The following is a 27,954-nucleotide window of genomic DNA, read 5'->3' as shown; positions in this document are numbered from 1 at the left end:
ATGCGCCTACACTATGTTTAAAATCGCACAGAGTGCGTGAAGCCGACTAAATGTTTCATCGTGCACAAATTATCGGGATGATTTTATCATACGGACGGAAAACGTTGTGCTTTTTGTCTAACTTGTGGTGACGAAACCCTGGGAAGAAAAGCGAACTAGGAACTTTTGAAATAATTTCGAGCCATTATTACGAGTTGATTTAAACTTGCTTGAGACAAGACAGAGGACAATTCAATAAACTATGAGTAATATTAAAAGAACGCAAGCACATTTCAAGAAACCGTGTAAGACGAAAAAAAAATTGTCATATTTGCTGCGCTAGTAATTTATTTGAACTACGTTGTCGAGGACTCATTAAAAACTGTCAAGCAATAATTTAGCAGTAAAGTTTAAGTATTTTGCATATCAGTGTAAATTTACATCGCATTTTGTTTATTCTGTTTGTCCTCACGGTCAACTTGAATTTGTATTGTAGCTCTGAAGCCCGTGAGGTTCGAGCAAATCGTTTGTATTGCGTGTACTTGACGTCCACGAATTATGGCATTGTGGCTTTCGCGCAAGATGGAGCCGTGTAAACTTTGATAGATAATGCTCGAAGACTTTGATAGATAATGCTCGAAGACTTTCTCGAGGCCAGAGTGAGTTTTCAAACCATAAATTACGCGAAAGGTTGATGAAAGTCTCTTCTTAATTAGAGAACTATCAAAACCACAAACAAATGCAAAATTTCTTAAGGCAAAAAGGAATAAAAATTCTTTTACACATTTTTTCAGCCCCTACTTATTTTGAGGAAGTTACTTACACTGTAAGTGGGACCCTTTTGATTGATGCAAACATAAGAGTGTTATTGTATGTTTAGAGCTTTGCGTATAGCTTACGCAATTGAAGGCTTGACGTTTCTTAAGGCTGGCAATATTTCCTTGTCAAAGACATTCTTTTCTTATTAGTTTTTCATTAGCGATCCTTTAGTAGCACACGGTGGAGTTTCCTTAGATACACACTGGATTATTTGAGAACTTGAAGGAAATCTTCTTAAACAAAGTTTAAAGGCTGCTTTAGACCGAATATGATGTTTCATAATGATAACTTGTCAACGCTACCAGCTGAAAATTACGCTTATTGCAAAATTTGAGATCGAGGTGACAATTGCCTAGTTTTACCTAAAACAAATATTTAATCTTTGCCATGGTTCAGTGACAAAGTAGAGGAAACAAGGAAGTTCTCCACTAAAATTAATAATCGTTTTGCCTGAAACCAGGTGTTTCTACGGTAACCATAGCTACCACATTGTTATAAAGGAAAACAATTTTACCTCAAAAGCAGTGAGGGACCAAAGAGCTTTGCATCTTTAGAGGTAAGAGTTGATTAAATCGAAAATTTAAGTTTTTCGCCGTCAATTAGACCGTCTCAAGAAATTAATCGAACAATGTTGTTCTGGGGACTAATTTCACTGTCTAATATGTATGTTAAAATGTAAAGATATTCCTAAGAGACCCAATTCTCTCCATCGAGCGAAGCGGATAACATTCATTTGCGTCATTTGTATTAATTTCCACATAGAACTGACAGCTAAAAGCTTTTTTTTTTAATTTATTTTCATTATCCGGTTTCGTTCATAAAAACAGGTCGATTTTGAAACCGTAATCCACTGCTGGGAGCTGGTGATCAACTTAAAACTTGTGCCATACGCGCGTGGTAGAAACAGAAAACCGTTACTTTGAAGAAGGCATGGAATTTGTTTCATTTTTCATGTTCGTAGCCTGGAATGCATTATTGACTAACTTGACTTTTGGAAAAGGTGAGTCGCAGACGGCGAATCATTCTTTATCCTTCGATTCACTTATGAGTGCAACCTTATTTATATATCTCCTTTATTTTCTTTTGCTGATACAAAAACATTTTACGACAATTAGCATAGACTACTGTAAGTCAAAAACCAAAAAAAATAATTTTTGAAAAATTACCTGGTGTTTAACAAAATTGTTTTATCGGCTTTTATTCAGAAAATTGGATATTGGATGCAAAACGAACAAAAACTTCGGCAAACACAAATTACTTGTAGATAGTAATAAGAGAGATGGTAAGTTTTGAGCTCGGCAAAGAAATAGAGAATGATATTTTTTTCGTTTTTTCACGAGCGTGGGAAAAAGAAAAAATTCTTTCTTTGTCCCACGCTTGTGACAAGATTTCTTTATTGAGCTCAAAACTTATCATCTCTCTTATTATTATCTACAAACATTATGCTATCGATATTGCTGATCCTAGCAGTATGCAGGACGCGTGTGATATGAACTTCGTAACAGACTCGCTCACCGTGGAGTCTCTGTGGCTCAGTGGTAGAGCATCGGAGCGCGGAATCCGAAGGTCTGAGATTCTATTCCTCATGCGGACTCTGAATTTTCTCTCTGTCCCACGCTCGTGACAAGATGAAAAAACATCATTCTCTACAAATTACTTCATTTTAAATTGTTACGTTCCCATCTCTCCTCTCTCAATAATATTTAAGCATGACTTTATGTTATGTTCAATTTCCCTGTGTTGTATAAGGCGGGAATTTGATCCTTCTGCATCGTGCGAAAGCACATTTTAACCACTCTTAACCATCTCAGAGAAGTTATTTTTACAAGAGAGCAGTGCTGACAAATGATAATGGATAGTTACAATTTTCTTATTGTATATTCGTTCATAATCATAGCTCGTCGATCAAAAGCTAAAATCGTGTATTGTGCAAGTCTCAGAGAAAGTTATTGGCACAAACTTGTTTAAGGATTAGTTTAAAGGCACTCACCTCAAAAGCAGGTGGCACGGCTACCGTTAAATTGTCGGTATTTTCGTTATTTTTTGTTTTAGAAATATAGTGTTTAGCTTTTTTATTTGAATTTAATTTAAGTCGAATTTCCCAATGCATGTAAACTCGAGTAAGAAACTCTGAATTTTCAAGGACCTGTATCATGAAGAAAGTGAAAAAAGTTTTATAAAGAAAAATGATTTTTTTCATGACTTATCGATCAAGAAGTAGAGAAAGAACTTAAGAAAAATTTGCGGATAGCTTTTATTAACCGCTTTTGTCTTATCTCCCCTAAAAAATTAAAGTATCGTTCAGGAGGAACTAAAAGACACGAAAATGCTTTCTAAACATCCTGTCTTCACAATTGATGGTCGCTGCTGTTAATTGTTGTTTTCGTTTCATTTTTGTTTTTAAACGCTTTTGGGAGGGAGGAGGGGGTGTTGGGGTCAATTATCTTGTGAAAGACGTTGTCCGAAATACTAATGTTCTTATGAAGACACAAATCCTCAAATGAAGGTAGTATTGATTTTTTTCCATTTTCCCGTAGTCGTAGTTTGATTGAGATCACAGTTCTTTGTTCACCAAGCTTGTTATTTTGTGAGTTTAAAACCTCGAATCGTAAGTTAATTTATGTCTGATAAGAAAAATTGTTTTCTAATTATTTATTTCAGAGCGAGATCGCACAATGCTGTTTCCAGATTACTTCTTCTTTGCTGAAAAACGTTTGGTAAGCCATGAAATCGAAACCAAACACGTCAAAGACTTGGATCACTGTGAGCTTTTCTGCTACATGAACGACAACTGCGTCAGTGCTAACTTTAAAAAAGATCCCAAGGATGGGGGAATTGCTTATATCTGTGAACTGAATAACGCCACTCACCTTGAATATGATACTGACCTGATAACTGATGCCGCTTTTTATTATCGTGGCTCAAAGGTAAAATATAAAGTATAACTCAAATTCAGCAACTCGACGCTTTTCAATGAATCATGAAAAACAACCGACGTGTACCAAAACTTCTCTTCTTTCATTCATCTATCAATCATTCAATACATCAATCTTTCTTCTTTTATTTTTGTCCTTTCAGAACGCCTGCGGTAAAAACCTACCGTGTCAAAATAATGCTACTTGTCAGTCCGGTTTCACAATCAAGGGATATCGATGCTTGTGCCCTCCTGGATTCGAAGGAGAACATTGCGAAAAAGGTTAATTACAGAATGTGCTCATGAGAACAAAATATTTCATAGGGTATTTAAACCACCCATATTTATATATCTCGTTTGGCCGTCGAGTGCGCATCTCAAAGGAAGGCTACCGAGGCTGATCTTTGACGACTGATATCCGGCTACAGTTTGGAATAGTGTCTAGAGAGGGATTCCGCTGCAGTGGAAGTTTTGGTTTAGTTCAAATTAACAATTCATTTGTCACAATGATAGGTAACTTAATGCTTTTTCATCTTATAAAAGTTAAAAATGAATGTGCTATCCGACTCGTGGAACCACTTCCGTTGTAGAATTTTTCTTTTCTTTCCCATTTTTTTAGATATTGATGAATGCCAAAAAAATACCCACGATTGTCACCTGAACGCTACTTGTCAAAACACAAATGGATTCTTTGTGTGCACCTGTTTATTTGGATTTAACGGAGATGGACGGAGCTGCACAGGTAATTGGCTCGCTATGACTTTGAGAAATGTTAGTTTGCTTTCGTCTGTTTGTTTGTTTGTTCAATTTGCACGTTCCTTCTTAGTCGGCTGATTTGTTTGTTTTGATCTTAATATTTTTGACCAATGGTACAAAATGAAAATCCTTGATCCCACTTGAAAGCAAGGAAAAAATGCTGAACATTTTCGTTGATCAGCTTCAGATCTATAGTAAATAGCGACCAACAACTCTCTAACGACAACTATCGCACTCAATGTTCAAAATATAGATTTCATTTTTGATTTTTTTTGTATCATATTTGTAGACTTGATGTGCATCGTTTTTGTTCTCCAGGAGAGAAAACCATCGTCCCATTATTTTTTTTCGATGATGTCTAATTGTTCTTAAAATAGAATCATTATGAGGCTGTGTCTCGAAAGGATTGAAAGTAATCAAACAGAATAATTTGATTGGTTAAAATCGATGTTGACCGCGGTTAAGATTTTCGCAATCGGACCTATTAAGGTGATTCCTCAGAAAAAAAAAGTTATCCGACAATTTTTTCAGTCTTTCCTTAAATGCTCCTTGCCAATGTCTGTTTCGAAAAATATAACCAAAAAGATAGGTCACCTTGCTTGTTTGAGAGAAATGACGGGCCAAACTTACCCCACTTCTGCTACTAGTGCATTTTCACGCGCCTCATTTCACGGCACATTTTTCGATGGCTGGAAGCAATAGTTTTTAAAGTAAAGGTACAAAGTCTCGAACGTAGGGAAGAATTTGATTTATAATTTGTGAAAAAATCACGTAATTTTAAGACGTCGACTCGTAGCGTTCCTCGACTCGTTGTTTTCCAGGTCATAATTTTCATCATCAAATAACGGGCTTTGTGCACGCTTCTGGCTATATCTTTTTTTGCCTTCGATGATTTTTTTTCATTCATCCAATATAAAGGGGATAAAATTTGTACACCAAAATTATGCAATGAAAAATACAGGTTACCGTAACTCTTTGCTTGGTCCATTTATTGAAAAGCAACACCGTGTTCTTGGAATACAAGCGCGCTTATCCGCCCGATTACGTGATTTTTATGCGCAGTACAGGATTCCCAATGCAACACTGAGGAATCACAAGATTCAGTTGTTTTGTTCATTTCAATAGTAATAAATGGAAGAATATTTTCCCAAAATTAGGAAGCAGGCAAAGAGAATAAGGGGAACGTAGGCAAATTTTAATCTAGCCGACGAAGCTACGAGCAAAGTATGAAGTCTAAACAGAAGGAAAAAGGTTTTGTGAGTCGCTGAAAAAGGCTCGAGCAAAACTGTACTAACCAGCAAAAATTTACAAGGGACGACGAGCGATTCAACTTCCCTAGTTCTCAATCATGTTTTAGGGCTGTTAAATCGGGAAAGGTTTCGTCAATTTAAAAAACTGATAAATTACAGTGAAATTCATTTTCAATTTTACTAAACTCCTCCTCTTGAAGTTCTTTCCTTAAGGTTTCGTTTATTTCAAACGCTTTCAGTATTTTCTGTAAAATTTACGATATTTCAAAGCTGAAATTTCCACAAGTTTCAACTTGAACTTTTTTAACGCGAATTTTGATTAGTTTATGTGTTGTAAACTCCATCCTCCAGAGCATGTATTAAGAAATAGATAAGTTATTGATGAACAACATTTAACTTCTTCTGTAATGTTCTTGAAGAGATATGTTTATATAATATAGGGTACTTTTTCCCGCGTTTACATTCTCTCATTTAAAGACTCGACAAGCTGGGAAATTTCTTGAAATTTAGGCTGCGTGTCGGGTTTGCATAACTTTCTCAAATTCTCTCAACCTCCTTTCATGTTTAGATGAGCGTATGTAAACACGGGAAAAACGTTCTCTATTGGTTAAGCAATAATCGGCTCCCAACGAAGTTGTCCAGGCATATCTGCTCACTTCGAAGAAAATTTATATACTACAGTACAGCTCCACTTCGACACAGCAAACTTTTTCACAGCCAAATAATTCTAATCTTAGGCCATTTTGTCCTCATTTAATATATGGAGAATAATTCATGGGTGCCCGTTGATTTGGAATTTCTCCTCGAGTGTTCAACTCGCTATCTCATGAGAATATAAACTGTTATAATCTCTTGGTATCGAGTTGAACACGAGAAGAGAAGCTCCTTGACTGCAAGCAACCATGTATTATTTTGTTTATCATATAGACACAATAGGCCTTCACTGAGAAGAAAAGCCTACTTTTCCATAAAATGGAAATCGAGGTTTCACGATCCCCGAAAAAAAAATCGTAAATCGCGTCCGTGATAAAGCTCAAGATGAAAAAAAAAACGTCGAACCATTACAGAAACAGATAATGGGCGTAACTTTCTTTTGACAAAATTCTCAGTTGTTGACTTTTTCCTTATCGTCAAAAGAAATATTTTCATGTACACGGCCAAAATCGGCCTGTGGCAAATCTCTCAGTTGTCGATTTTCGTTTTCAGCCGCAAGAAATACCATTACTTAGGTCAAGTACGTAACTTTCGGTTTTTGTTTTCGTATTTTGTTTTACTTCCGCCTCTAGGAATTTTGAACGACACTGTCTGTTACGAATACGATTTTTTCTGTGCTTTAAGCAGCCATTAATCCGATAAAATCGCGACAAGCGACCCTGGATCGAGAACGGTCAACGCTTTTCCATTCATTTATTAACCTGACACAGCTGATTGGCGATATCAAACACACGTAAAAAATTATCGTCATAGTAAGCGTGTGCTCTTACGAATTTTCTTAGGGCGGGAAATCCTTCTAAAACACCGCAGTTTGTATGATGATTTTTTTTCCTTAAGCTTTCTTATAAAGAAAAATATCTCAAATATCGCGTTAACCGAAATTCAACTTTTTAGCCGATCCGTGCCATAATTACAGAAACCTGAGCGAGGCTGACAGAAAGAGCACTTACATCACACCTCACGGTGGAGAAAAATGTGACGACGATTCCTCATCCTTAATATTTGGGGAATGGTATCGTTTTGTGGGAGATGCAGGAACAAAAATGCCAACCCAGTGCGTACCGGATAATAGATGTGGTGCGGTCTTCTCAGGCTGGCTGAGAGGTGGTCACCCCACACTGGCAGATGGTGAGGTTTCTTCAATGGTCTGCTTTACCAGAGGGGGGGATTGTTGCAAGAGATCAATGGAAATAAAAGTGAAAGACTGCAGATCCTACTTTATTTACAAACCGCAAAAGCCACCTGTTTGTGCTCTGCGCTACTGTGGCACAGACTAAATGCTATAAGCAAGTCATTCTGCAAAGGAAAAGGATTCACAAATCGATTTATTGGCACGAACATGTACATCAATGATAACAGGGACTTAAAAAATTTCATATGATCCACTTTTTATAATTATTTATGGTTAAACAGTGAGTAGTTTCAACACAAGAGTACCTTTGGACTGCTTAGTTTGATCTTCCAGGTAAGAGTGCTCCTGAGAAGTTGTGACAGCAAGTAGTCAATAATAGTGACTGACGTTTCTATACCTCAGCGGAAATCATCATCAGAGTCGACTGAACAATAGTTGTTTATCCGAGTATTAGAACAGACTCCCTCGTCCCCCAGCTAATGTCAACAGCTATAGGCATTAGTAAGCTTCCAAATAATCATAATATCTCTATCTATTCCAATCGAAGTGCTTCACTATGTAAGTTTTAAGAACTCTTGATGTTTAATCAGGTTGTTAGAAACTAAAGCAGCTTAGGTGTGTTGTTGATAGAGACTGTTAATAATTTCTAGAATTGCATAATTGTTAGTCACTGTTACATTGATAATCAAACTTTCTGATGACGTAGTATGGAAAACTAGAGCATTCTATTAGGCTATGTAATTATTATATATTTCTACCACAATAGTTGTGTTGTAAGCTTCGGATTCCGGAATATTTTGAAGTACTGACTGTAAATATATGAAAATCATGTATGCGCACTACGGTGAAGAAACAAATCTAAGAGATCCTCGCAGTTATGAACACTACTGAACTAGTACTTGAAATAAGACCTGAAAAAAATTCAGGCCCGTACGGGATTTGAACCCATGACCTCTACGATACCGGTACAGCGCTCTATCAACAACTGAGCCAACAGGCCAACTGAAAGCTGGTCATTATGTTGGATCTCTTATATTCGTTTCTTCACCACAGTGTATATATCATTTTCATATATCTGCAGTCATTATTCATCGCTTGGAAGGTTTATTCGGATCTAACATAATAATCAGTATCTGTTTGGCTTGTTAACTCAGTTGTTAGAGCGCTGCACCGGTATCGTAGAGGTCATAGGGGCCTGATTTTTTTTCAGGTCTTATTTCAACTACTACTTTAGTGGTGTTCATAGCTGAGAGGGTCGCTTATATCCGTTTTGATATGAGTTGTGAATGTACATAAGGACTCAGTCAGTTAGGAGTAGTATTTTTTTTTTTTTGTCGGGAAAGATCAACTATCTAGGAAGCTCTACCAAAAGATAGCTCCGTACTGTGATATACTTCAAAGATTGTGTATTTTGAGGAGATTTGGAGGCAAGGGTGAGTCTTTGGTATCAGTAGAGAGCAAAGTTATAGTTTATAGTGAGCTTAAGTAAGTTTTTAAATGAGTATTGTATTGCGTATAGGAGTAAGTCATGAGAAAGAATTATTACAAGTTGTTTAATAAAATAGTTTAAAATTGTAAGAGTATAGTATTCCTTATTTTGATTAAATCATACCTTAACAGTTGAATCTTGTAGGAAAACGTGTTGCTATTAGAAAATGCTGTCTATGCTAGTAGCTCTTTTACAAGCCATTCTAACGAAAAACTAAACAACACCAGAAAGAGGCCCGAAATGACGACCAGTTAAAACCTAATTCAATAACCTTTTTAGGCTTATTTGCGTGTATGCAACCGGTGACAGAGAAAGTGTAATCTGTTACTCTGGTTGCTTTAGTTATAAATGACAATGAGCCTGAGACAAATATCACGTCTAATTAACCAGAGGTTTGCATGTCTTTGCATGTCTTTAGAAAATCTAAATTGACTTTCTTAGAAGCTAAACCTTCTTATCGCCTGCTATTCAAATTCTCTACATGTAATAAGTTTAAGGCTACATAAGTTTAAGGTTACATAAGTTTAAGGTTACATGAGACAATGAATTATCACTTTCCAGATGTCAGTAAACAAAACCGATTCCACTTTATCTTTTTGTTGTCGTTAAAGGTACTGTAGCTAGTGTTGTTGAAGTGCAAAGTTCATCATATTCCTTCGAGTGAATAATCGATAATCTTCGGAAGGGTTTCCGAACTTTAGGAAGAGAGAGGATGATTTGTTGAGATATCTCTTTCCTTTAGAGAGACATAAATCGCCATCTGGTACTTTTTAAATATATCAATATTATTTAGGTTTAATTGGACTCTCGACTTTTTAAATGAGCTTTCCTCTAAAATTTATGACGACGAATTTCGTTGATCAATTCTCCCTTTAGTCAATTATTTGATAGAAAAGATCTTTTCAAGAAATCCCACAGAACTGGTATCTCTGAGACATAATTAAAACGATACAATCGACTCGTTATCAATATATCCCGGGCAGTAATAAACTATCAGACTTGAAAAACGTTAAAAAACATTTATTCTTAAAAGCAATAATTACAATTATTTTAAAATTAATACTTAAATTTGTATCCGATCCGTGTTATGAAGCAGAGTGACGACAAAAGAAATACCATTGACGACACACCACTAAATGGTTCAGTGTTCTGTGTCTCACAACTCTCCAAGGGGTGGTTCCGTTTCGTGACAGCTGTAGGAACTAGAACTCCAACAACCTGCGTTGATAGTTATAAATGTGGTAAAGCCAACCTGCGCTGGTTAACCCTTTGAATCCCAGAGGCGATTAACCTGTTACTCCTCCCAACAAAATCCATTCATTATCCAGGTAATGAGAATACCCAAACTTATCAGGAAGAGGTTGTTTACCTGATCTAACATCAAACTCTCTAAGCTAATTTACAAGGAAATGTGAAGCACTTTAAACGGAGAATCAACAATCAGATCTTGGAGGTTAAAGGGTTAACTTGTGCTACTCCCGCAATGGAAGATGGTGAATTTAACAGGAAAATCTACTTTAAACATAAACGTATAGGCTGTTGCTACCGATCAGTTCAGATTTAAGTAGAAAACTCTGGTTCCCACCATTTATACTAACTTTCCCTCCCACCGACTTGTGATCTGCGCCACTGTAGTGCAGACTGACGTTGAGGAAAATAACTCCACGTAAAAAGACGATTTATGAACTGCTATCTAAGTAGACGCTTATCACGAATTTAACAAATTTTATTTCTCATCATAATAATTACTTCCATTGTTTTAACTCTAATTGTAATTATAAATTACTGGCCCAGGCGAGATACCCGGTCTGGCTGAATGGTGACCATCCTACAAGTCCCTAGGATCGGCCCGCTTTGGCACGATTAAAGTACTTTACCAGTGATATTATAAGATTTCTGAAAAAAATTATGATATTAGCTATATATACAAAATTGTTTTGAACAAGCTGTGAACTGTGCTTGAATGGTCCAGATTAAATTTGAAGCAAATAACTGCACGTAATGAGGGGATTCATATATAAATGCGTGCAGGTAGATGTGTATCTTCCCCTCAGTCCTCTCCTTATTAACACGATGCGAGAGAATTTATCAGATACTCGGATCTTCTTTGAAAGTCAAATCTTTTTCCAGAGTCAAATTACCAGTTCGAGCGCACGGGGACGAGTTAGACTTAGAACACAGCAGCCCATTGAACATGGCACGTTACCTAATTTGACCCTATTACAATATAAAAAGAAAAGTAACACAAATCATTAAATAATTTACCGGCGTTACTGTCTTGTTGCCTTATCTATTATCATCTCGTTTCTCGGGAAGACCCAAAACTTTTTCGCGAACTGAAGGACGAAAACTCTTGAATCCACGCTGTCCTCAACGAAAATAATGGGTCGGGCGGTGCACGATTTTTCATTCTCTTTCCGGCATTCAATATCCTTTATTATCCAGATTAATAACTCAAACATTTAAAAAATAAACGAATGACATTGTAGTACAACGATAGTGCACGGTTGTCGTTCCCCGCTTCGCATATGTTGTAATAAAATCGTTTTTCTTTGTTTTCAGATATGGTAGCGGATCACAAAGCAGTTTCGATTGCCCGTCTACAATATTATAGATCATAACGCCACATAAATTTAAAACTGCTTTTTTTCGGTTTGAATGTTTTTTTAAGGGCTTCGAGCACATTTCTCACGAAAAATGTCGATCGCAGTTATTAATGTAACTCCAAAAACTGACAAATTTCCGAATAATTGAATAGGATCATGACTTTTCTATTAATTTCATGTTTATTATTACCAAAGTTGATAATAAAATAATTATACGTCGAACATTCAGACGCGATAAATCTTGCGATGTGTTTATCTTTTTTGCGCGGGATGCATTTTTTGATCTTTCACATTTTGAAAGTATTTGGATCAAAAAGTCCAATAGAACTTGAAGGTTTAAGTTTCTGTTATCCTAAGAATATGGAATGATATTCCCTAAGAGACCTTATTCCTTTTTATTGAGCACAGCGGAAAACAACTATTTGCGTCATTTGCGCTAATTTCCACATAGAACTGACAGCTGCTGAGAGCTTTGTTTGATGTATTTTCATGATACGCTTTCCTTCATAACAATAGGTCGGTTTGGGCTACTTAGTCCACTGCTGGGAGCTGTTTATCGACTTTTAGCACACGTGCGGGTTAGAAATAGAAAACCGTAATCTTAAATTGACTTGCTTGACGTTCGGTAAAGGTGACTGGAAAACTGCCAATCATTTTCCATCGTTCGATTCATTTATGAATGCAGTCTTATTTCATTTATCACTTTCATTCTCTTCGCTGATACAGAACGAATAAAAGTTACTAATAGATTAAGTAAGGTAAACAGCCACGTTCAACATCCACCCATGACTGGAACTCATTTTTGTAAAATTAAAGAGTATGTAACGAAGATTTTTAAATGCGTCCTACTCAGAAACTTGGATATAAGATGCAAAACACAAACAACTTCGACCACTACCAATTAAGTCAATTAAAAAATCCTACACTCCCAACTCTGTTCTCTCAATAACATGCACGTTTTACACTTTTAATTTAACTTCCATTGTAGTTTAGCAAACGGAATTTGATGTCTTTTCATCGAAAGGAGGTAAATTTTTACCGCTCTCAACCATCTCAGAGAATTTTGTTTTACCTTAGAACATTGCTGGAACATGAAAGAGTATTTTATAAGTTCTAAAGAAAGCTAATGACGCAAAAGTCTTTAAGGACTAGTTTAAAATACTTTCTTCAAAAATTTCACCAAAAACTTAATGACCCAGTATGGTTGGATTATTGGAAAAATTTGCATAACTGTTGCGTACTACTTGTAAAGTTTCTCTAGTTTGAAAATTTATGGCGTTGCAACGTTCGCTCGTTTGCCATTTATCAATAATAACTTTGATTTGGAAAGATAACTCTTAATCTTTTTCGTCGAATTCAAATGCCAAGATCAAAACTTTTTACAGAGGAAGAAATAGTTTTTGCCGTGTTATTTCTGGAAAGAACCTCATTTATACTCACAAATGCTGGGTGTACATAACAGGTGGCATCTGTAAACAATTAAAAAAGAAATGATAACTTGACTACTCTCCATCTGAGATGTATAACGTTCAACTTTCAAATTTATTTATCTTCCCGGAAGGGTCGATTTATTGCGTTTATACTGAATTTATCAGTAAAACATTTTTAATCTGCTGCGTGATGTCAGGAGACAATAGTACGTTTCATTGCGTATTAGAATAAATTACCTCGACTCGAGGGAAAACAAAACTAACTGTTCCCCTCGGGACCAAACATTTAGTGTAGTAAATATAATTTTTTTTTATAACTTCTCCACTATGACTTAGATAATACACTTTAAAAAGATTGACAGATCGCTTCTCTTTACGGATTTTGTCCCATCTCCCCTAAAATAATATCGCTCCGGAGAATTCATCTGAATGCCTTGCACGATTTTATGCTATTCGTCACAATCATAAAGAGATGAAATAAATAAGCCAGAGTATATGCTGGTCTACTTTCATTTCTTTTCAATTTCTATTTAATCTTGCTTTAAGTTTTTGTTCGTAAGTGGATTTTGGTAACTCGATCTGTTTCAATTTTCCATCACATTTTTTACAATTTTTCATACAGTAATTAGCTTTCGGGTTTAGGAAACATTTAGGGATGAACCTGGTGTGTTGGAAATTTATTTCCTACTCCTATTTCGTACGTTATCTCAAAGTCGTAGTAGTCCTGTAAATGTTCGCATTCTATGAACTTTAATGATCAGTTTGCTTCCCTTAACATTTGTTTGAAAAAGAAATTTACATTCCTTCCGCGAATCCTTTGTCATTCGCGTCAAGTACCTGCAGTTTTTAAATGGACGTTACAAGGATTTACATATCCAGATGTAGATGCTACTCAGAGGGAAGTGATCAAAGTAGTTTGTTCGTTCATAAAAGCCCTTATGAAAAAACAGTTTTAGAAAATTATTTACAAAATAATCCTTGATAAACTCCTTTTTTTTGTTTTCTTTTTTAAGATGGATGATTTGGTGCAAAGTGCGTTTACTTTTCTCAATCCAAGGTTGTTTGTTGAATTTATTTTTGTCAGTAAATGCATATGGTGTCTATATAATAAACAAAAAATAGATGGTTCCCTGAAGATATGGAATTTCCTGTCTCGTGTTCAACACTCACGAGTGGGTGCAGTGAACGAGAAGGGAAATTATCTACTCGCGCCCATCTATTGTGCTTCATGATTAAACGCCAGCATACATCTGGAAGACAATAATGGTTAGAGTAGGAATAGGGGTAATTAGACCTAATAAATTATTAAATTCCCCATTATCCCCATAAACATCTTTATTTACCTTGAAGCTTATCCGCAATTAGAAGAATGCATACACCAAAGAAGGCCTCACTGTCAGTGTGTTACCGTGTGTTAAAGACCTTGGAACCTCGAGAACATGTGAGGTCATGTAAATCAACCATCACTAACGTAAGAAATTACCTAAAGCTTGATCGTGAAACTCAAACCACTTTCTTACTTAGATATAAAAGTAAATATGTTCATAACTAAACTCAGGGTCAGGAAACAAAGTAAAGAAAACTTGGAAAATCTCGCACAATCATCGATCAAGCTTGAACTTGTCGGGGAAAAGGAATATAACTTATTTCTGGTAAACGACCACCACCACGACCGTTGTGTATCATAGAATTGATAAATAATATCGGAAAATAATGATTCGAAGTTTTCTTCTGATATTAGTTAACCTTATCATTATTTTAACGAAACGTGGCTGAGATTAGGAATGCCCCATTTTATTTCATAATCCCTCTCAAGAATTGGAAGGTAAAGAATCCAAAAAGAATACTATTCACAGACGCAATTTTTGACTACAGACAATATCGAAAAAACAAGGAAAACAGGTTGTCATAGCCCTCTTAGATGTATTTACAGGATACGTCTGTTATAGACACGATATGCAAAAAGGAGGTCGTCAGATTCCAAGAGAATAAAGGGAGTTTTGAGTAGTTTAAGAAAACCTGGTGGAGGGAGATATCCACACGCTAAATTTTTATAATATTGTTCTAAGGACTGATTTCGGTGTCTGATAGGTATGTTAACATGTAAAGATAAGTAATTATTCTTAAGAGACCCAATTCTCTTCATCGAACGAAGCGGATAACATCCATTTGCGTCATTTGCTTTAATTTCCACATAGAACTGACAGCTGCAAGCTTTTTTCTTTAATTTATTTTCATAAAACGGTTGCGTTCACAAAAAAACAGGTCGATTTTGGAAGTTTAATCCGCTGATGAGGGCTGGTGATCAACTTAAACTTATGCCATGCATGCGGGGTAGAAACAGAAAACCGTTACCTCGAAGCAGGCACGGAATTTGTCTCATTTTTCATGATAGTAGCCTAGAATGCATTATTGAATTATAGAAAAGGTGAGTCGCAGACGGCGAAGAAAGTTTTATCCTTCGATTCACGAATGAGAGCAACCTTATTTCTCCTTTATTCTTTTTTGCTGATACAAAAATAGTTAAGGTAACAGCAACTAGCAAAGACTAAGTAAAAACCGACAACCATGGCGTGTCCTAATGGAAATTAGCATAAATTTCCTCTTTCTATGATCATCGGTCTAAATAACCAAAGACAATGATGTAAACTCGAATATGAAACTTTTCAAGCACCTGTATAATGAAGAAAGCGAAAAAAGGTTTATAGAGGAAAATAAATATTTTTTTCATGACTTATCGATCATGAAGTAGAAGAGGAACTTGAAAAAATCAGCGGATAGCTTTTATTAACGGCTTTTGCTCTGTCTTCCTTAAAATAATATAGTTCAGGAGAAACAAAACACGCGAAAATGCTTTCTAGAAATCTTGTGTCTTCACAAAAGACAAGTGTATGCAGTATGCTACCAATTTTTGTTCTCGTTTCATTGTTGTTTTTAACGTTTTGGGGAGGGAGTCGGGGCTGGAGTTAATTATCTAGGGCCCTATTATACAAAAAATTAGGAATTTAAGATATATCCGCGGTAACAGCGACATCAGACGAGTGCAGAGTTTTGTCAACGTATCGAGGTTTTGAAGATTTGAGAAGTGGGTACTAAAAGAAAGGAAGGGAAAAAAGGAAAAAAAGGAAGAAAAAAAAGAGGGTAGACGAAAATGAAAGAAAGCGAGAAAAAAAAAGGTGAAGGCTCATCAGTTATTTTCTTTGTTCAAGGAAAATAAACCGAGTTCCTAACGTACTGGAAAGTGCCTGAAAGCTACATGTGGCTCAAACAATCAAGACTCAAGGTCACGTTTATGCATAAAATATCACGCATGACTGCATCATTAACAATTACGAAACTGAAACTCGAAACTGAAAGCCACGCCGACGAACAGACTTTTACAATTAAGAAACATGCTGTGTTAACCTTTCATGATTATAAGCTAAAACTTCGAGTGAAGGGAATCATCTGCTTGACAGTGAAGTAAATCCTGCATTCACGCCTAGAGATCTCATCTGAGATGGCGTCGTCAGAAAATGAGACTATCTCTTTGAATCATATCCATCCAAAACCTGCAAATCTTGGAGAACAACTCTCCATTACGGGAAGCAGAGATCTACTGACAGCTGCCAATCGTTCTTGTAGATCCCGCCGAAGCGTTATGGTCATTCTTGTTGCTATTGCAGTGGCAATTTCTGCAATCATCGCGGCAGTGTTCATTGGAAAATACGTTTCAGAATATCTTAGTGATGATAACATGAAAAGTAAGTATCAGATGTCACTCAAGTTTTGCTATTTATTCAGAAGTCAACAATAAAAAACAACATATTTGAACAAAAGAGAGAAGTTGGTCGAAATTTCAGCACATCCATGTGTCATTGTCGATGTCCTCAGTAATAGAAAGTAATCATCTTATTTTCACATAAAGCTAAAAGCAAAATTAATCAATAGATATATGGACAAGACGATAAAGTATTCAGTTTGATAATGTAAATGGTAAGCATTAAAGAAGGAAACATGTAGGAGCACTTTCGTTCGCGTTGTCCAAACCCCGCCAGATTTATTTCTCAAATTCGATATCAAAAGCTTCGTAAATTTAAAAATACCAATTCTACAAAAAAGTCATAAAGCTGGCGTTTTTGTCCTCTCATCAATGTTAGGGTAAGAGCAGTTACAGTGTTATCTGCCTGTTTGAATTACCCAGTGGTTACCCAAGCGTGATCAAAACTTCATAGTTTTCTATAATATTTTGAAAGAGTTTTGTTTCTTTAAAGATGCTTACCACATTTGTCCTAAATTTGACTAGGTGGCCCCCGTATATTTGAAACACTTTCAGTAGTTCCATTCACACAGTGCTGGCACTTGCCACGAGTTTCAATTTTACTTTTTTAACGCGAATTCTGATTGGTTTATTTGTTGTGAGATGCGCGATTTGATTGGCTATTAGGAAACACTATCGTCCAGAGCATGTATTGAGAAAACAGATATCAATCAAGTTCTAAATAAACAACATTTACCTTCTTCCGTAATGTTATTGGAGAGATATGCTTAGCTCGATGGCTTTACATTGATCAACAACCTTTTCTGTGGTCAGCAGGCTGTATGAAAACCAATCCTTAAGCGATCGAGCCACGGAGACGCATTGAAATTCGTTGAATATGGTAACTTTTTAGGGATTTTGCGTTGAGGCTTTAGGACACACTCAGCCATTATAAATATATATAAACTGTTATATATTGTATTTCACCTGGTATGAGTTGAAGACGAAAAGAGGAGTTCTAGACCTGCAAGCAACCACGTATTATATTTGTTTATCATATAAATTGAAGAGGCCTTTACTGAGAAGAAAAGTCGACCTTTTTTGGAGAATGAAATTATAAGTTATGCAATCTGCAAATAAAAGGTCTTAAAGCGCGTCTGAGATAGGGCTCATGAGGAAAAATGCGTTGAACCATTACAGAAAAAGACAATGGGCGTAACTTTCTTTGCACAAAATCAGTTATTGACTTTTTCCTTATCGACAAAAGATACATTTTTATGCACACAGCCAAAATCGGCCCGTGGCAAATCTTCCAGTTGTCGATTTTCGTTCTCAGCCGCGAGAAATGCCATTACCCAGGTCAAGTACGTTATTTTCGGTTTTATTTTTGTATTTCGTTTACTTCTGCTTCTAGGAAATTTTGAGCGACATTGTCTCTTTGAAATACGAATTGTTTATTAGAGCCAAGCGACAAGCGACCCTGGATTGAGAACGGCCAACGCTTTGCCATTCATTTTTAAACCTGACACAGCTGATTGATGATATCAAACTTATTTTTAAAAAAAAGTTATTGTAACATTGTAAGCGTATTGTTACGGTTTTTATCAGGGCGAGAAATCCATCTAAAACACCGCAGTTTATACAATAATTTTTTTCCTTAAGCTTCCTTATAAAGAAATACATAAAACATCGCATTAACCGAAATTCAACTTTTTAGCCGATCCGTGCCATAATTACAGAAACCTGAGTGATGCTGACAGAAAGAGCGCTCACAACACATCCCACGGTGGAGAAAAATGTGACGACCACTCCTCATCCATAACATTCGGGGAATGGTATCGTTTCGTGGGAGATGCGGGAACAAAAATACCAACCCAGCGCGTACCGGAGTGGAGATGTGGTGCAGCCTTATCAGGCTGGCTAAAAGGTGATCACCCCACATTGGCAGATCGTGAGGTTTCCTCCAAGGTCTGCTTTACCAGAGGTGGAAATTGCTGCAGTACATCAATTAAAATTTATGGAAAAGACTGGGGATCCTACTTTATTTACAAATTACTAAAGCCACCTACTTGTGATTCGCAATACTGTGGCACAGACTGAATGAACAAAACCTGGGCGATGCTGACAGAAAGAGCACTTACAACACACCCTATGGTGGAGAAAAATGTGACGACGATTCCTCATCCATAGTATTCGGGAAATGCCAACCCAGTGCGTACCGGATAATAGATGTGGTGCGATCTTCTCAGGCTGGCTATACGGTGGTCACCACACATTGGTGAGGTTTCCTTCAATGTCTGCTTTACCGGAGGTCAAAATTGTTGCAAGAAATCAATTAACATACGTGTGAAAGAATACGGATCCTACTTTATATACAACCTACAAAATTAAAGGTACCTGGTTGTTTTCTTCGCTATTGTGGCACAGACAGAATGCTATAAGCAAGTTATTTTGCACAGTGAAAGGATTCACAAATCGGGTCATTGGCACATGTACTATAATGTATGACAGGGACTTTAAAAATTTCACATGATCCACTTTTTATGATTAGTGTTAAACAGTCAGTAGTTGGAACACAAGAGTACCTTTGGACCGTGTACTTTGATCTTCCATGAGTACTCCTGAGAAGTTTTTACTGAAGGTATGAGTCAGTAATAAAGACTGACGCTTCTATAACCTCAGCGAAATCATCATCAGAGTCGACTGAACAATTGTTTTTAACCCGCGTATTAGAATAGACTCCCTCTTCTTCCCCCCCCCCCCCCCCACCCCAAGCAAAGGTCTACAACTATGGGCATTAGTTAGCTTCCAAATAATATTAACAATTATCATCTCTATCTATTCCTATCGAAGAGCTTCACTAAGTAAGTTTTAAGCAAAACTTTGAGCTTTGCATTTCGCTTATTACAAAACATTTTGAACCCTTAATGTTTACTCAGGTCGTTAGTCCAAAGGAGAGTGTTAGCTTATCTGCCATAGCAGAAACTAAAGCAACTGTTAATACCTATGCCTTCTCTGCATGTAGTTGTTATTCTGTCTAAAAGCCTTCCACGATGAGTCACGGCGGTCCGTGACTATACGCAATTTGTTTACTATGTTCGCTTATCCTTTCGTTAGCATCATCATGTACAAGGATTTTAAAATCGTGTTAGGTGTGTTGTGGATAGACTGTACATAGTTTCTAGAATTCTTAGTCACTGTGACATTGGTACTCAAACTTTCTAATGACATAGGATGGGAAACTACAACATTCTATTTAACAAATAGAGAAGCCTTGACTGTGCTCTGTTCTGTTATAAAGCACGCAGGAAGCGGCTAGAGCACGAAAGAAGTGTAAGGAGAAACACGAGACGTAGTCGAGTGTTTCTTCCCACTTCTTGAGTGCTCTAGCCGCTTCCTGCGTGCTTTATAACAGAACAGAGCACATTCAAGGCTTCTCTATTTGTTTTATAATAAAGAATCCGTTAAATTACCCAAGCATTACTTTCAATTTTCAAAACAAACTTTATTTCCAAAGCGAACAACAGTGTCGTCAGCATGCTCTATACTCTCATAAAGCACGCTACAATAAGCCAATCAGAATCCCTGTTAGAATCGTTCAAATAATCTGATTGGCTGTACAAGACTAAAGCTGTCAAAAGTGTCAAAACATCAAAGTTCAAAAACCATCAAAGTTCACATTCTACGATAGTTTACAAACTAAAACAGTTCGGCAAGTCGAATTTAACACTTTTGCCTGAAGTTTTTAAGTCTCTAATACAGAATCTTGAAATGAAATGTTCAGTGAACTTCAGCCGAATTATGGCTCATAAAAACACGCGAGTTTTTTCACATGACAAGGTAGAAAACAAACTGTTCAAGGCGAGTGTTTTTTGAATGAACAACAGCCGAATTCACCGGAACATGAAGATCGCTCGTGATGTCAGCGCCGCAAAACTCGGCTGCAGTGACTGATGTGACTTTCCACTCATCGTATCGAAAAGGATATCAGAGCAAGCTCTTATTTTTTCACTCGAAGGGTGGCCGATTTAGTTTCTGAGGCTTGCTTTACTGTGATGACCGCAGATCGCCATGATGAGCGAGCTGCGATGAACTTCAGCATGATCATATTCGCTCAGACACCGTCATGATTAGTATGAATTTTAACAATTATGCCAGTTTGGTTAAATTTGTCATCATTTCTGTTTTATTCTGTTTTGTTTTTGAACACTGAACTTTATAAACTATACGAGTTTTAGCTGTGTTTGATTTTTATTACCGTGCGTAAGTTTGCTATCTAACTGAGCGTGAAAATCTTTAAAACTGGAATGTTTATTTTGTTTTTCCTTTGAGGATTTTCGTATCTGCTCACGTTTAAAAAACGTAAATTACGGCGCCAGGTATGTTTGCAAATCTTTGTTTGATTCTTCTGTTGCTACTTGCCGGCTCGCTTCAGTTCCGAAATTTCACTTTCAATTATCAGAAAAAAGCTAAAAAGAAGTCCCGGAAAAGCTCGAACATAGTACAATTGGCAGATGGCGTGACAGCTTTAGCTCAGCTCTATGCTCTATACTCTCATAGAGCACGCTCTTTCAACCAATGACAGCGCGCGTTATATCCGAACTTTATTATAACAGGTTATATAATTATGATCTATTTCTTCCACAATAGCTGTGTTGTAAGCTTCAAATTCCGGAATGTTGTAAAATTAACAATTGGTTGATACGTCAGCGTGCGTTCATCGAGATATGAAGGACGCGGGAAGTTGGAGAGCACGAAAGATGCGTAAAAAAGTCTAGTCAGGGATGGTGCGATTCCTTCAGCCACTCCCTTAAAGAGTTTTGGTGGTGCTGTCACATCCCACCCGTACGACTTTCTTACATTGAGATTTTTAAGAGCACACTGCACTTCCTCTTTGTTAAATTCTTTGAAATCAAATTTATTCCCCTTGTAACTGCTTTTAATAGCCTTGACACTACTGTGGTTCCTATGATCATTCTCGGTTAGGCTGGTGATATGGTTGCCTCCTATATTCGCTGCCACCGTATTGAAATGGCCTGCTAGGAGTTCAGCCACCACAGTTTGGTCTTTCTCGACCTCGCCATCTTCATATTTCAAACATATAGCATTAGTGTCTTTTGTCTTTGTACTGATGAATGGCCTGAATGTGTTAAAAAACTCGCTGGGCTTAGATTTCAGCTCTTCCGATTTTCTATACCAGTAGGCCTTTATTGCCTTTCTACGTTCCCGTGTTGCAATGTTCCTGTATTTTCGTTTGAGCTCAAAGTTTTCAAGAGAGCGATCCTTTGCAAATTGAACTGCAAATTTTTTCTTATCTCTAATGGCTTGCTTCCATTCTGGAGTCATATAGGGTATATCTTTCTCCCTGACTCGTTTCTTTTTAGTGGGTGCGTGTTGATCCACAACGCTCTCAAACAGTCCCTTCCAATAATCATATTGATCGTTTGCCTATCAAAGCGTGTTGAACTGTGCAGATCGGTCGTGAATCTCAAGTAAAGATGGACTTTTTGCCAGTACAAAACACAGATTGTTCCTGTTTATTGATGTTGATTCAGCGACCATCGATTTCCATAAATTAGCCAGCCTCCAAGTAAACACTTCGAGTAATCGTTGTACTTTTATCCATATACCTACTTTTGAAGATTTAACGATTTCAGTAAAGTTATCCAGAATCGACTTCACGTCATCTTTCAAACGTTTGGTGTAAGACTTGAGAAGAGTCTCTTTACTTTGCGGTAAAATCCTGCTTGGCATCATGGCGTTCGGACGCGGCTTCAAGCTCTCCGCAAATTTATGTGTGTTTCTCTGTATTTACATCACTTTGGAGTTCTTCAGGTTCTCAGATGTATATGAGAACACTTTGCTTAACGATAGAGAGACGTATTTTGTTTCCCAGATGAATTGCAGGGCTGAAGTTGCTGGTGCTTCATTTCATCGAAACGAACCGACCCGGAGGCAAGAGTCTAATGGACGACTGAAGAGTGTTATGCTTTGTAAGCTTTTTCATCGTGCCTGTTTTGCTTTGACTCTTATTGCTCTTGCTGGTGACATTGAGATTAATCCCGGCTACAAGACATTTGCTGATATCAAGGCCACTAGAGGTCTCAAGGTTGCTCACTTGAATATACGAAGTCTCGCAAACAAAACCGACTCTCTGCGTCTTGAGGGAATTAACAACAAAACTTTTGACGTGCTAACTCTGTCCGAGACTTGGCTGGATTCCTCAACAAGTGATGCTGAAATAAAACTCCCTGGATTTGTGTGCATAAGGTTAGATCGCACTGGCAATAAAGAGGGATATGGCGGAGTTGCTATGTATGTAAGAGAAGATTTGGCGTTTCGTTTGCGGAATGATATCAATACTGGTGGACAGGAATGTTTATGGATTGAGTTAATTCGAGATAAATGTAAGCCAACGTTATTATGTTGCGCTTATAGAGCACCAGATGCCGATCTCCGCACTTTTATTTCGTCTCTGCGAGATAGTATGCCTGCTGTTGATCTTGAAAAATCGGATGTGGTCATTTTAGGAGATCTAAACGCAAACATGATGCCTAATTCAAAATTGCCCAAGAAAGACAAACAACTACTTCTCAACTTCTCGCGCGCTTTTGACTTCACACAGCTGATAAAAGAACCTACTCGAATATCTGACACCTCACGGACCTTGATTGACTTGATTTTTGTCAATAATGAACATCGCATTGTTAAATCTGGTGTTGTTCCGTTTCCATTGAGCGACCATTACCTGGTGTTTTGCATTCTAAAGACTGGTGTGCACACAAAAGCACATCCAAGAATGTTTGAGTATCGCTCTTACAAGAATTTCGATGCGAATTCATCTAACGAAGATCTTAGGAATGTTCCTTGGCACGTCGTTGACAATGAAAACAATATCGATGACGCTTTATTAACTTGGAACAAACTGTTTTCAGAAGTTGCAGACGATCATGCACCTGTCAAACGACGACGTGTGAAGGGAACACCTATTCCTTGGATGAATAGCAAAATTAGCGAATCAATGAGAGATCGAGACTGGTATCATCGTAAAGCACGTAAATCGAACTCAGAAAAGCACTGGAACACTTACAAGAAACTGAGGAACAAAGTAAACCGCTTAGTAAAATCTGCTAAGTCGAAATATTACTGCGAAATGATCGAGGAAGCCAGAGGAGATCACGGCAAAATGTGGAAAGCTATAAACGAAGCATGCAATCGTAATTCATCCTCAGAAAAGGTTCAGTGCATCATTTCCGATGGAATTCAGCACACCACTTCCAAATCCATTGCTGTTGCTTTGAATAGCTTCTTTGCATCCATAGGCAAGCGCCTAGCTGACAAAATAACGACTACCTGGTCGAATTGCAACTTGGTTTTAGAACAACCGTTGTCTCAGTTCCAGTTAACTGAACTAGAGGAATCGTTTGTGCTTCAGCAGCTTACCTCTTTGAAGACAAATAAAGCAATTGGTTTGGACAAAATTAGTGCTAGACTACTCAAGAGCTCTGCAAATACAATCACTCCCTCCATCACTAAGCTGTTGAATCGATCGATTCTTACTGGTAAATTTCCTAAATTGTGGAAATGCTCAAAAATTACTGCCATGTTTAAATCAGGCGACCGGTCAAATGCATCGAACTATCGACCTATCTCTATTTTACCGACACTCAGTAAAATTCTCGAGAAAGCCGTGCATTCCCAGCTGTACCAGCACTTGGTTATTAACAACCTTCTCACAAGGAAACAGTTTGGATTCAGGAAGGGGCTCTCTACTGAATCTGCTTTGACATCATTTGCTGATGAAGTCTTATTGAACATGGAACAAGGTAAACTGTGTGGGGCCGTGTTTTTGGATTTAACCAAGGCTTTCGACACTGTGGACCATCGGATTTTGTTACGCAAGCTCTCCAAAATTGGTTTATGTGAGAACTCGCTTCAGTGGTTCCGCTCTTACATTACTGACAGGAAACAGCGTACATGTTGTGGGAATGAGTTGTCTGATGAATTGCCAGTTACCCATGGGGTCCCTCAGGGAAGTATTCTGGGTCCTCTGCTATTTGTCATCTACATTAACGATTTGCCAAGCGTTCTAGATGCCCGTCAAGCATCACTTTATGCAGATGACACGGTGATCTACTGCTATGGGACTTCCTCTCAGGAGCTGACTGAAAAGCTCAACCAAGACCTCCTGGCTGTGGCGAAATGGCTGAATGAACATAAGTTAACACTGAATCAGGCCAAAATCAAATGCATGCTTATAGGCAGTAACAAGAAGTTACAGAGGAAAATAGCTCTAACTGTTTCAATCTTTGATCATTGTATAAACAATGTTACTTGTTTTAAATATCTTGGAATCTTAATATCGTCTGATTTTTCGTGGACAAATCATGTCGAATACATGGCAGGGAAAGTTAATCAAAGGCTTGGCCTACTTAGACGCATTAAGCATTTATGTTATGCCCTTATTCGAGTATGCTGATTTAGTTTGGGGAGACAAACATAATGTAACTTTAATGTCTAGTTTGCAAGTGCTTCAAAATAAGGCGGCTAAAATAATATTAGATCGACCACTGTATTCCTCTGCGTCTGATGCGTTAACTACACTGAAGTGGTTAACACTAGAAAAAAGGCACTTCCAGCGCCGATGCGTACATGTATATAAATGTCTTAATGGTCTCACGCATCACGAACTAACATTAGTCACTCAGCAAGAACAGCATAGTTACAACACAAGAAATAAAGCAAACCTCAAAATTCCATCCGTTAAAAGAAACTGGGGCAAACAAAGAACTGGCTATCATGCTGTAAGTGATTTTAACTCGCTGGACAAAACTATACGAGCCTCTGATAATGTAAATATTTTGAAGCGTCAGATTTTTAATTCATTGATTTAAGTTTTGTATTACACATAAGATACATTAGTTTTTAGTAGCATCTTTTAGCATTTTTATTCATTGTAAATTTTTAATTTTTAATTTTCGAGGTCCTTTTTGTAAACCACTTTTTAGTGAAAAAGTTTCCTCATTAAAGATTGTCATTATTATTATTATTATTATCGTCCACATTACAAAAAATCTCTCCTACATGCCAGGGGGCAGCCTCCAAGTGCCGGTTAAGCTGTTCGAAATCAGTACTTTTTGTCTGCCGGAAAGTGGTAGTGCGAGTCTTGTGTTTGTGGATTTTCTCCATCATTTCTCCAAACACCATATGGTGGTCACTCATTTCTGGCTGATAAACCCCACATTTCTTGAACAGTTCAGGACTGTTGGTTAGAATAACGTCCAAAAGTGACTCCGAGTCAGCTGTAATTCGAGTGGGTTCAGTTATCATGCACTGTAGATTATTGACTTCTTCCAGGTCCTTCAGAAGTTTCCCCTCAGCACGATCCAATCTCAATCTGTCCAGATTAAGGTCACCTAAAATGATGACAGACTGCTTTTGGAAACACGCCCACTGACAGATGTGGTTAAGCTCCTCCTCAACACTTTTAAGATCCTGGAGGCTGGACTCGTTTCCCTTCCTTTTCTGTTTTGAGGGCCTGTAGATTGACAGAACTAACAAATGATTGCTTCCTATCTTCACCTCGACAGCAATTGCCTCAAGGGTCTTGTAGGTCTTTGGCAGGGCCCGCTTCTTAGAAGGCAGAGCTGAAGAGAAGTATGCTAACAGCCCGCTTCCACCCTTTTTTCTGTCTTTTCCATACATGTGGTATCCTGGGAGGTTAAATTGACTGTTGGGATAGGAACTATCCAATTTTGTTTCAGATATTACTATAATATGTGCTCTGAGGGAATTGTTCAATGTTTTTAGTTCTTCAAATTTATTTTGTATACTATTGATGTTTAGATGAACAATAAGGGCTCCGCTTGAATTGCTTTTCCTTTCCTCAACGATTACTCTCCCAGGGGATTCCCTTATGCAGGGTTTCATTACGTCCAATGTATTTGCATAAACAGCTTCGCCAGCATTGTTATTTGCATAATCATCTTCCTCCACACTGTTATTTATCGAAATAAATTCTTCTTGTAGACAATTTTTCAAGCATTCTTCTCGGCTAAATAGAAGCAAGCATAGAGAGCAGGTCCATTGTATTTCAGGGCAAACCTTGTACGACTTGAATTCAGCCTTTCTTAGGCCTATACATTTAACATGCGACCAAGTGTTACAATGAACACACAACAAGGCCTCTTGGTTTGACCGAACAGTTTTCTCGCACTCCTTACACGGGTTTTTCGGCATTCTCTTACTTGAAGGCCCTGGATTTGTATGTACATCGCCACCTAAGACAATTCGGCTAAGCTGTAGGGTCCTCGTATCCTTCGCTGTATATAGAATTCTGAACGATAAATACATTTTGCCGCAACCCGCTCGAGTTCTCAAGCTCAAGCTCATCTTCAGTGGTATTAAAGCGGCCAGACGTTCTTGTCCTACCTCGTTTTTTCCCAAATGAGCTGGTCCGTATAGGAGTTGTTTTTCGACTTTCTCCCGTATCATTAAAGCCGCTATGAGCGAGAACACAAAATATTTCAGCGAGCTCGGCAGTGCTCGACCGGTCGCCATGATGACTGCAGAAGACCCCAGGTATTTTGTGGTAGACGTTAAAGTCATATTCGGAGATTTATCAACCAAAGAAGAAATGAACGATAAAGTCACAGTTAGCCCAGGCTCGCTGGATGCGCCTTGGTGAATATACAAATATGGGTACGCTCTCTCGCACTCGGAGAAGGCTATAGTCCACAGCGGTTAGGTTCGGACGGCAGTTTGGCACTCACCCTAAGATCTGTGTTGCTACATTTTTCACAGAATTTAGAGTTGATGCAAATTACGATATTACCCCATAGATAACAGGAAAATAAAGCCTGAAATCGGAATCTAGCAATTTGCTAGAACCGGACATGATACTAAGAAAAAAAAATTTGATAAGTTGCAATCGACAGCCGAATTGATACGGCGCTATTGTTTACCACAGCGAAACCTACATATACTAAAATTTTGCAGAAAAGAAGAAAGGAGCTTTGTATGGAGCATTCAGATGAAATGAAAAATAACCCAACATACTCTGCTACTATTGAAAAACATGCTAATGGCAAAGTTTGAAACTTTTTTTCTAATTTTTTACATTTCTC

The 27,954-nt window shown here is 37.5% G+C and overlaps 2 protein-coding genes and 1 pseudogene across 2 annotated transcripts; 2 read left to right on the top strand and 1 right to left on the bottom strand.

The window, feature by feature from the left end:
• Nucleotides 1-1,659: 1,659 nt before the first annotated feature.
• LOC136280880 (uromodulin-like) lies at nt 1,660-7,976 on the top strand. Its single transcript, XM_066166657.1, has 5 exons — nt 1,660-1,798; nt 3,460-3,725; nt 3,877-3,994; nt 4,332-4,454; nt 7,327-7,976. The coding sequence occupies exons 1-5, from the start codon at nt 1,729-1,731 to the stop codon at nt 7,707-7,709; spliced, it is 960 nt and encodes a 319-aa protein (XP_066022754.1). The 5' UTR covers nt 1,660-1,728; the 3' UTR covers nt 7,710-7,976.
• Nucleotides 7,977-25,079: 17,103 nt separating this feature from the next.
• LOC131793991 (uncharacterized) lies at nt 25,080-25,809 on the top strand (annotated as a pseudogene).
• Nucleotides 25,810-25,852: 43 nt separating this feature from the next.
• On the bottom strand, nt 25,853-27,436 carry LOC136280732 (uncharacterized). Its single transcript, XM_066166411.1, has one exon. The coding sequence runs from the start codon at nt 27,434-27,436 to the stop codon at nt 25,853-25,855; it is 1,584 nt and encodes a 527-aa protein (XP_066022508.1).
• Between the last annotated feature and the right edge of the window lie 518 nt (nt 27,437-27,954).

This window comes from Pocillopora verrucosa, chromosome 5 (genome assembly GCF_036669915.1).
Source record: "Pocillopora verrucosa isolate sample1 chromosome 5, ASM3666991v2, whole genome shotgun sequence".
Taxonomy (NCBI): domain Eukaryota; kingdom Metazoa; phylum Cnidaria; class Anthozoa; order Scleractinia; family Pocilloporidae; genus Pocillopora; species Pocillopora verrucosa.
Note: the sequence above shows the minus strand (reverse complement) of the source record. Positions and strands in the feature narration are given on the sequence as shown.

What these genes read in the sequence shown, in the direction of transcription:
- LOC136280880 (XM_066166657.1), top strand. Translation starts at nt 1,729, where the DNA reads ATGGAATTTGTTTCATTTTTCATGTTCGTAGCCTGGAATGCATTATTG. An exon ending in TTTATTATCGTGGCTCAAAG is followed by an intron (nt 3,726 to 3,876) that starts GTAAAATATAAA and finishes TTGTCCTTTCAG; the next exon opens with AACGCCTGCGGTAAAAACCT. An exon ending in AGGAGAACATTGCGAAAAAG is followed by an intron (nt 3,995 to 4,331) that starts GTTAATTACAGA and finishes CCATTTTTTTAG; the next exon opens with ATATTGATGAATGCCAAAAA.
- LOC136280732 (XM_066166411.1), bottom strand. Translation starts at nt 27,436, where the DNA reads ATGACTTTAACGTCTACCACAAAATACCTGGGGTCTTCTGCAGTCATC.